Below are 10,398 nucleotides of genomic sequence, written 5' to 3'. Positions count from 1 at the left end.
AGAGTACTAAAATCTTCTGGATTGAAGCGCAACAATCTGTCATTTTGGTAGACATCTCAAAGGATGTTTTGTACACTAATATTTGAGATATTAAGACTTCTGAACCTTCTGGGTCTGGCTGGCTGGCACCAATTATATCAAACATTGGTGTGTCTTGGGCTGGCAGATGTTCTGTGGCTCTGGAGCCAGATGTACATATGAAGATAGGCTGTCTCTACGTGTCAACTAGCATTTACCCAGTATGGGGGGAGCACTGAATGCTTCCTAGGATAGAGCCCTTGAGGGAGTTTACGCTTCCTTCTCAGAGTACCTCCCCATATCTTAATAAGGACAGACTTCTAATACTCTATAGCACATATGCATATTATTTATTTCTCTCATACAATTTATTGAAAGATCTGCTGGCCTAGGAACCTAAATTCTCTGAGGGAGTATAGTATATCTGCATTGGCATATGTATTTGCATATACAACTTTACCATATGAGAGGGCTTCAAAGAGTTTGTAGAAAAATGGAATAAAATTTTCCAAAAACTTTTAAAAATCATTTTACTGGGGGCTCTTACAGCTCTTATCACAATCCATACATATATCCATTGTGTCAAACACATTTGTACATTGTTGCCATCGTCATTTTCAATACATTTTCTTTCTAGTGGGGCCCTTGGTATCAACTCATTTCCCCCACTTTCCTACCCCCTCCTACCCTCAATAATTTATAACTGATTTTTTTTCATGTCTTACACTGACTGTCTCCTTTCATCCATTTTTCTGTTGCGTCCCCCTGGCAGGGGGTTATATGTTGATCACTGTGATGGCTCCCCCACCTTCCCCTTCCCCTCCTGGTATCGATACTCTTCACTATTGGTCCTGAGGGGTTTATCTGTCCTGGATTTCCTGTGTTGTGAGCTCTTATCTGTATCAGTGCACATGCTCTGGTCTAGCCGGATTTGTAAGGTAGAACTGAGGTCATGATAGTGAGGGGGAGGAGGAAGCATTAAAGAACTAGAGGAAAGTTGTATGTTTCTTCAGTGCTATGCTGCACTCTGACTGGCTCATCTCTTCCTCGTTCCACAAACTTGGTGAAGCCTCCCTCAACAAAAATTAAACATCTATAGAAAGCGCTCTGATTAAAAAGTGCCTTTTTGTGCCCTGCACACTTGAAATATATGATCACTGAGATATACAAATAGCAAATATTAAAATGACCTAAAAGCAAGTAGACAGGAATCTAACAAATACTTCCAGCCAGACTCTGAGCTTCTATTTATTACTGTACTGCCAGAGGAAATGGGAATAGAAACTGGTTTTTTTTTTTCACATGGAATGAGATGAGTTTTTTTACCTGTAGCCCTGTGGACCAAAGAGGAAATAAGAGTTTAAAAAGAAGGTGTTGAGGGCCCAAAGCGAACACGAAACCACAAACCCCACTGCTATCCAGGCCGTTCGAACTCCTTGGGACTCTGAGTGACCCTGTAAAACCAAGGACGTCCTTTTGGGGCTCTGAGGCTGTAAATCTTAACAGGAGCAGCAAGTCCCACTTTTTCCTTAGCCGGGGGCTGATGGGTTCTGGCTGACCTTGCGGTTAGGAGCTTAACACTTAGCCCACTAGGCCACCAGGGCGCTCTAAAAGCAAACAGTGATGAATTTCTCAAGGTAGGCACAGCAGAGGGCATGCTAAACCTAGGCAGGTCACTAGAAGCATTAGGAGAATGGCATCCTCCCAGGCCTCCAATGTGCAAATGTGAATAAGAGGAAAACACAACGTTCGTACCTTAGCGTTTCCCCTGAGATTTGGACAGGCCATTTGGGCGTGTTCAGGTGTGCAGAGTCAGTGGACAGCACTGCTTTCCTCCGAGATCCCACCTCTGAAACAAGTACAGATCCCAGGATCGAGGCCTACTGCCGCTGGTTTGCGTTTTTTGCTCTTAGTGCAAAAAAAGGTTAGTCAAGATGGAAAAGGCACTTATTTCAGTCTTTGTATCTGGGAAGAGGCTTTTCATGCCCACTGGATATGCCCCCCACCCCAACACACCAAGCACCTGCCCCTACCCGCAGCTGCCCATGGGTGGGTGTGGTTAGGGAAATGCATGGGGAATTGAAGTCTGAACATTCCAGGTGTCTCCCTGGCACATGAATCCTGGGCTTACAATAAATTGATTTTGAGCACGAGCCCTTACGTCTCTGGGGAGGCTTCAAAGAAGAGCCCGCAGGATGACCCGGTTTCATTAGCGAAAACTCCAAACCAAACCAGATGCAGCCTTCCGGGGAGACGGCCTGCAGGCTGAGCCCACGGCTCCGTTCGTCGCCCGAACAATGAAGAGCAACCGTTTGGGCGGAAAGCGCTCTCGGCGTGGCCCCCAGCGCGGCCCGCACCCCCAGACCCAGACCTCTCCGGCGGCCCTCTCGGAGCGTAGGGCTTAGGGCGCCTCCGTCGACGCGCCCGGCAGCCCCGCGGCCTTGACCCCGCGGCCTCGCAGCGTCGCGGGCGGGCGGCGGCGGCGGCCGCGCCCTCGTTAGAGGGCGCTCTGGGGGCGGCTCCGTCGCAGTCGCAGCGCCCGCCGCTTCCTTCCCGCCGCCGCCCGCCAACCCCGGCGACCGCGGCCGGGCCCCGGGGACCTCGCCTGGGCGCCGCCGGGGACGGAGCGCGGGCCGGGCCCTGCTGCCGCCTCCTCCCGCCGGCCATGTGTCCTTCCGGCCGCCCGGGCTCCCGCAGCCCGCGCCGGGGCCCCAGGTAACGCCCGGCCCGGCGGTGCAGGCCCGGGGCGCCGGCGCGGCCCGCGCTCGCGGGCAGGGAGCGGTGCCGTCGCGCGGCGGCGGCGGCGGCGGCCTGAGGGGCGAGGGCGCGGGAGGCCGGGTGGAGGCGGAGGCGGGGGCGTGGGGCGTCCGCCCGCCTCCGCGGGGCCCGCCCCGGTGACAGGTCCGGCCTCTGAAGCCTCGCCGTTTCTGTCCGCAGGCAGCCGCGAGCGGACTAGGGCGCCCGCACGCCGCTCGCGCCGCGTCCATGACCGCGACCCCTCGGCCGGGGACCCCCGCCGCCGCCCCCCGCCGCTGGCCCCCGGCCCCTCTCGCCCCGGCGCCGCGCCGCCGCCCGCCGTCCGCCGAGGTGAGCCGGGCGCGCGGGCCGCCACGACCCCCTCCGCCTCGGCGCGAACCGCTGCGGCGCCCCCGGCGCTCCCGCCGCGCGCCCCCGCCCTCCCCGCCGGCCACCCGGGCCTGGCCTTCGCCCCGGGCCGGCGCGCCGCTCCCCTCCCCTCCCCTCCCCCTGCGCCCGTCCTTCCTCTTTCCCCCGCTCACGTCCGGTGCCCGCGCGTGCAGGCCCCTCTCCCCCCGCCTCGGGAAGAAGACAAAAACCCCGGCCGCCAGCCTGCCGTTCCGGCGAGCCCTCTGCTCGCAGCCCGGGCCCGCGGGAGGGAATGAATCAGTGTGCAGGCGCCGGGGCGGAGGAGCCCGCCCCAGCCCACCCCGGCCCCGCGCCAGTCCGGGCTCCCCGGTCCTCCCGGTGAAGCGCCCCCGGGGGCCTGCCGCCGCCGGGGCCGCTCGCCTCCGCGAAGCCCACCCCGAAGACGGCAGGGAGGCGCGGAGCGGGGCCGGGCCCCGAGGAGGTGGTGGGAATTGTATGCTCATCTGCTAAATATATTATGACATACCCGGTGCCTCGGTGCCCCGCTCCCGTGACCTTGTGCGGCTCCTCCTGCCCGGCGCTCAGTCCCCCCCCCCCCGCCCCCCGCGGGGAGTCTCCCTGGAGATCCCGGGCAGTACTCCGCCGAAGCGCAGACCCTCTGTTCTTTCCTTTATCTCTGTGCCCGGGGCAGGGTGGGGGGGCGCGACTTAGAGGGGGTGAGGCTGCTTTCCATTGTCAGTGAATGTCCCTTTCGCCCCAGAAGGACCAGACGGACTCCGATGTGAGCATGGCTGTGACTTTGGAAGACGCGCCGTGGTTGGGCTGGATCCTGGTGAAAGCTTTGATGAGATTTGCCTTCATGGTCGCCAACAACGTGTTTGCCCTTCCATCCTACGTCTTCTACGTGATTCTACTTCAGCCTCTTCGCGTGCTGGACAGTAAGCTGTTCTGGTATATTGAAGGAATCATGTATAAGTGGCTTATAGGAATCGTGGCTTCTTGGGGATGGTATGCTGGCTATACAGGTAAGCATCCTGGGAGCACTTCTGCTTGATGCCTGGGTCAAAATGTACAATGTTATGCTAAAGCAGGAGCCATGATTAAATGCATTTGCACCTTGCATTGCAGAAGCATGATGCTCTTTTGTTATTGGGGAGGTGGGGAAAGAACAGGAAATGATTCGACTGAGTTATGCTCCCCAGCTCCCCTTCATTAGGAGGCATGATGGGTTCTGAGAGGAATTCCGTGAATATCTTAGTCAAGTCCATTAATAATGTATTTTGAACGTGATTGACATTTGTTTATCGAAACCGTCCTGCAAAAGCGAACCTAGAGAAACTGGTATTAAATACCTAGAACTTGAGGACTTAGCAAAACGAAGAGGAATATGTTTAGCCTATAAATATGAGAAATTGAAAACAAACTGAGCCATAGTTGGGCTAAGATCTTTTAATAAGTGTTTTCACTTAATCTGTGGTGTGACATTGACACTATGCATCAAACCCAGACTGCCGCCTTTTCTGTTATGTTGGTTTCTTCGCTGAAATGTTATCCTCAATCTGTCTTAGGATATGAAATATGAAAAACTAAGTATCAGTTTTATGCTCATATCTTTGGAGGGCACTTAAGTGTATTTCTGCTCTTTTAAGTTGGCTTTTGGTAAATACGAGTCGTAGTGTTTGGATGGGGAGTTTTGTACAAGTCATGGAGAAGTGTTTATTTTCGGTCTTTTAAACATATGTGCTTCTCGAACTTGTACCTTTGCTGTTAAAACTCTATATTTTGCATTAGATTTACTTGACTTTCTCCCTCGGGCCACTGAGAATTAGAATAATAGGGAAAAAAATTGAGGTTTCTATCACTTCTCACTTTAATACGGTGAAATTTTGTCACACAATTGTCTAACTGGTGGGTTCTTCAGAGAGCATGCCGCAGTTACTGCGGTTAGCAGGACCGGTGAAGTTCATGGCTTAGAAGAGGAGGCAGGCAGGCATTCACTCTCTGAATTGAATAGCAGGGCAGCTCCCCATTCAGAATACTCCTTTACTCCCTACCCAGGCCAGTATCTGCACATTTTACACGCACACACGCCTGCCTGGTAGCACACAGCTTCCACGGAGGCTGCCAGACGGCTGCTATGAATGTCAGGTGCTCTTGGTTGCTCCAGAGGAAGCCTGTTAACCTTCCCCGCCGCCTGCCTTTCCTCATTCTACTCGAGCTGAAGCCCCTGAGAGGATACATGCATTTCTTCCTTGTGTGTCTTGTCAGAATCCCAGTGCTGGTCAGATGCATTAGGGGAGCGTCTATTCCTTTTTTCAGGCTGTGGTGGTAGTGACAGCGGAGGAGGAAACGAAGTGCGGGTCTCAGACTGAATTCTTACCTGAACCGCACAGCTGTCTTAGAATTGCTCTGCTTGATATTTGCCTTTAAAAAAATATATTAAAAAATATATATATTTCTTCAGATTCACTGAATGTGCCCTGTAGCCCTAGCGGCTATAGGTTTTGTACAGTATATTTAAGTTGGCTTGTTTTAAACCAGCTCATAGAATTTATATGGATAGCTCTAGAAATGCATGCTACTTTAACGCAATGAAGTTACCAAAATGTTTCTGCGGATGTGCGTGGTGCAGCCTCATCTAAGTGCTAGCATGAGGGGAAGGTGAAGAATAGGAATTTGGCATTGACCTTGATTGACATCCTAAGGAATTCAACGGTTGGTGCGCCTTGAGGCTCAAGTGGTTGCAGTATATTCCAAAGCATATTTGTTTTCAGGATGTCTCTTCCTTCTTGACTACAGGGTTGTGCAGTTTCTTCTGCCACCTGCTTGAAAGTGAGCTTGGCATGGTCTGCATATCTGAGTCTTTCTGAAGCATCTGCTCTTCTTCAGGCTACTGCATTTTGACAGTTGGATCTTCTTGTCTCGTTTAAGTATCGCTGAATCCTCACTTATTGAATACCTAACTATCTTAACATTTTGCATTCATGACAGTAGTTAAAAAAAGTACTTTCCAGCTATTTCACACATTAATGACACATATCTGGCAGGAGCGATTATCACAATCCCTGATGGGGTCTGTTACCAGCAGACCCTGTGTACGTGCAGAAAGCTTATGTTGCATAGGATTTTGACGCTGGGGTGGGTACGGGCTCGTTTGGCTGAGCAAGCTGGGAACCAGGAGAGGGTCTCTAGAGACAGGATGTTCCCCAGTAGGTACTGGCTGATTCTAGGGGGTTGGGGCAGCAGCAGCCACTGTCTTGTCCTGGCCAAGGAGGAAGTGAGACCCAATGATATGGCCCCAGCTCCTAATCCTGAAGGGTCTTAGGGTTGCTAGCTCTGAGGTGGGGTACTCAGCTGACTGTTACCTGCAGCAGCCCCTAATGCTTCCCTGAAGCCCTTTCCTGGGCAGGCACAGGTGTGGGTGGGACAAACTACTTGAGTGGGAGTGGGGTCAGTGGGTGAGTGGCCAGTGGAAACTGCAGTTTAAGGTTGAGGCCAGAGATCAGGGCAGACCATGTCCTCAGAAAAAACTCTTGATTATCATTTCTCGTGGGGACATAGGGACTGAATGAAGGGGACAGGCTGGCTATTAAGAGCTGGGGGATTCTTGTTCAAGGTGGTGGCGGTGGCCAGGACCCAGCAGGCAAAGTCCACCATCTGCCCCACAGAACCCCGGCTCTCCTGACTATGGACAGGGAGCCCTCACCCCTGAAAAAGCCACCCAAGGGCATTTGGGGGTCATTGAGGTGATTAGCTGAACCATCCTTTGGTAGCATTGAAGGGAGGGCAAGAGAGGTTGGGATCTGGGAAAAGGGGCAGGGTAGCACTTGGGCCACCCTACCTCTGGAAGACTGGGTAAGCCTAGCCTGCTGACAGTGGTGAGGACCCGGCTCTCCTGAGGGGAAGGCAGTGTGGCAGGTGGAGGTGAGGGGTTGAGGGCATGGGTTATCTTCCGTTTCACACAAGGCCGGTTTTCACATAGCGACCTTGTCTTTGGAATCTAACCATGATAAGTGAGAAGTGGGTGTAGAATTTTAGTGTATATGCTTTAAATGATTTTCTCCTAGAGCAGTGGTTCTCAGTCTTCCTAACGCCGCGACTCTTTCATACAGTTCCTCATGTTGTGGTGACCCCCCAACCATAAAATTATTTTCATTGCTACTTCATCACTGTAATTTTGCTACTGTTATGAATTGGGTGACCCCTGTGAAAGCGTCGTTCGACCCCAAAAGGGGCCTTGATCCACAGGTTGAAAACCGCTGTCCTTCCTAGAGGGATGCTTAATTCTAGTGTGTCTGGGCATGGTCTGGGCATCCTCGAACACAGTCTAAGAGATCAAATACTGGAATGCATTTTATTGGAAGCCACAGCTGTTTGGAAAGAAGCTGGTCAGTGAATAGAAATATCCATAAAGAATCCAAGAGTTATATTAGCCTTGTATTGATTTCATGTCTTATCTCTGCCTTTTGTGTCAGGAGGAGGATGGGCCAGTTTTGTTTGGTTCTTCCCATTCTTCTCTAGGCCTAAGTTTCACAGGTGGAAATGTGAACATTGCCAAAGGAATTCTGCTCAGTGGACTTGGAATGTTTATGTTTTAAAGTAGGAATTGCCAAACTTTTGTTGAAAATGCACTTCTGACCAACCCTTATTAGCCTTAGATATTAAGTAGTCAGCTGCATATGAAATATTAGTGTTGAATGTCAGTTTTTCAAATTGTGACTTTGAGTCTAAGACAAGTCAGCTGCTCCACTTTGCTGCTGAGGATTAACCTACACCGCCTCATGTAGTAGCCCCTCGCTATTTCAATTTCAATCGATTAAGATTAAATAGAAATAAAAATTCAATTTATTATTTGCCTAAGCCACATATTAAGTGCTCTGTGACTAGTGTCTATTGGATTAGCTCAGATGTAGAACATTACCAGCCCAGCAGAAAGTTCTGTTGGACCAAACTCCCTGCCATCGAGTCGATGCGGGCCCATAGTGACCTATAGGCCAGGGTAGAACTGCCCCTCTGCGTTTTCCGAGACTAACTCTTTAAGGGAGTAGGAAGCCCTATCTTTATTGCACAGAGCCCACCCATATTAAGAATAGATTTCTCCCTTATGGGGAAAATGTAGTGTATTTTATATAAAGAACATCTTCTTCTAGTTCCTGAAAGAACTCTGAGGGCATTGGGGTTTGCTCGTCTCCCTCCCTGGTTATGAAGTAGGGATGATTGTTGCCCTCACACTGCGGGAAGTGCTGTACAGACACCTCAGGTGGAGGAAAAGCTTTGTACTTCCTTTGCCCGATATTTCAAAGGGAAACTGAAAGACAGCTCAAGTAATGATCCATTGCTATGTGTTTCATTTACATCTTGAGATAAATCCCTTTCTCCTATGAAATGAAGAACTGCAAATTTCAGAGATTTTTGTTAAAAAATAAAATGGGTTTCTTTAAATTTTTTTTCTTTTAAATTATTTTATTGGGGGCTCATACAACTCTTATCACAGTCCGTCCATCCATCCATCCATCCATCCATCCATCCATCCATCCATCCATCCATCCATCCATCCATTGTGTCAAGCACATTTGTACATTTGTTGCCATCATCATCCTTAAGACATTTGCTTTCTACTTGAGCCCTTGGTATCAGCAACTCATTTTTCCTCTCCCTCTCCACCCCCTCCCTCATGAACACTTTATAATTTATAAATTATTATTATTTTGTCATGTCTTATACTGTCTAACATCTCCCTTTACTCACTTTTCTGTTGTCCGTCCCCCAGGGAGGGGATTATATGTAGATCCTTGTAATTGGTTCCCCCTTTCTACCCCATTTTCCCTCCACCTTCACGGTATCCCACTCTCACCACTGGTCCTGAGGGGTTCATCTGTCCTGGATTCCCTGTGTTTCCAGTTCCTTTCTGTACCAGTGTACATCCTCTGGTCTAGCCAGATTTGTAAGGTAGAATTGGGATCATGATAGTGGGGTGGGGGTGGGGGAAGCATTTAAGGACTAGAGGAAAGTTGTATGTTTCATCGTTGCTACACTGCACCCTGACTGGCTCGTCTCCTCCCCACGACCTTTCAGTAAGGGGATGTCCAGTTGCCTACATATGAGCTTTGGGTCCCCACTCTGCACTCTCCCTTATTCACAGTGATATGATTTTTTTGTTCTTTGATGCCTGATACCTCATCCCTTCAACACCTCGTGATCACACAGACTGGTGTGCTTCTTCCATGTGGGCTTTGTTGCTTCTCAGCTAGTGGCTGCTTGTTTACCTTCAAGCCTTTAAGACTCCAGATGCTATATCTTTTGATAGCCAGGCACCATCAGCTTTCTTCGCCACATTTGCTTATGCACCCATTTGTATTCAGTGATCGTTTTGGGAAGGTGAGCATCATGGAATGCCAGTTTAATAGAACAAAATATTCTTGTATTGAGGGAGTACTTGAGTGGAGGCCCAAAGTCCATCTGCTTACCTTAATACTAAATCTATACATATATGCACATAGATCTATGTCCCTACTGTTATATATAGATTTACATATGTACATGCCTGTATTTAGGCCTCTATAAATGCCCTTTGCCTCCTACTTCTTTCCTCTATTTCCTTTTACTTTCCTCTTGCCCCACTATCATGTTCAGCCTTTCATTTGGATTACAGTAATTCCTCTCAGTTGCATTGCCCTTTATCATGCCCTACCAGGCCTCTTATATCATCCTTGCCACTGATTTTGGATCACTTGTTGTTCCCTTGTCCCTGGGTTTGTTAACACCACTTCCTTTCCCCCCACCTCCCCTTCATCCATGTTTCCCCAGAACTGTTGGTCCCATTGTTTTCTCCTCCCACCTGTCTTATCTAGATAGACATGCAGAGATAATATACACAAAAACAAGACAGCAAAACAAAGCAACAAAGTAAAACAACAACAAAAAACAAGGACAAAAAAAGAAAATCCTGTAAATAGTTCAAGGTCTGTTTGTTAATTTTTAGGAGTGTTTTCCAGTGGAGTCTGGTGGGGTGCCACACTCTGTCCCCACAGTCTATTTTTGGTATGATCTGTTCCCCTTGCTGCCCTGTTGCACGCCCTTAGTGTTTTGCCTTGGTGTGGTGGGGTCAGATCGGGTGCAGTTCCCACACTGTCACCAGTGTTGTCCCCTGTAGGACTATGGGTCATTGAGGGATGTTGTGTCTCATAATGGGGCCGGCCATGTGGTCCTCTGTGCATTGGCTGCTCTGAACGGGATTATCGTCCTTAAGGCCTGGTGGGCCAGATGTGCTCCATT

At 50.0% G+C, this 10,398-nt stretch overlaps 1 protein-coding gene across 3 annotated transcripts in view; it reads left to right on the top strand.

Annotated features, from left to right (window-relative positions):
- The first annotated feature begins 2,566 nt into the window (after positions 1-2,566).
- Positions 2,567-10,398, top strand: part of LPGAT1 (lysophosphatidylglycerol acyltransferase 1) — a 91,891-nt gene continuing 84,059 nt past the window's right edge. Inside the window, exons 1-3 of one of the 3 annotated variants that reach the window (XM_075530093.1) lie at positions 2,567-2,733; positions 2,956-3,105; positions 3,887-4,148. In XM_075530093.1, the coding sequence (XP_075386208.1) occupies positions 3,004-3,105; positions 3,887-4,148 (364 nt within the window). In that variant the 5' untranslated portion in view covers positions 2,567-2,733; positions 2,956-3,003. Of the gene's footprint in view, positions 2,734-2,955; positions 3,106-3,883; positions 4,149-10,398 lie in introns of all 3 variants that reach the window. The other 2 variants (XM_075530087.1, XM_075530096.1) reach the window with 2 other exon arrangements.

The sequence above is a fragment of the Tenrec ecaudatus genome, chromosome 1, assembly GCF_050624435.1.
Source record: "Tenrec ecaudatus isolate mTenEca1 chromosome 1, mTenEca1.hap1, whole genome shotgun sequence".
NCBI lineage: Eukaryota > Metazoa > Chordata > Mammalia > Afrosoricida > Tenrecidae > Tenrec > Tenrec ecaudatus.
The sequence above is the reverse complement of the archived record's forward strand: the minus strand, read 5'-3'. Positions and strand labels throughout refer to the sequence as shown.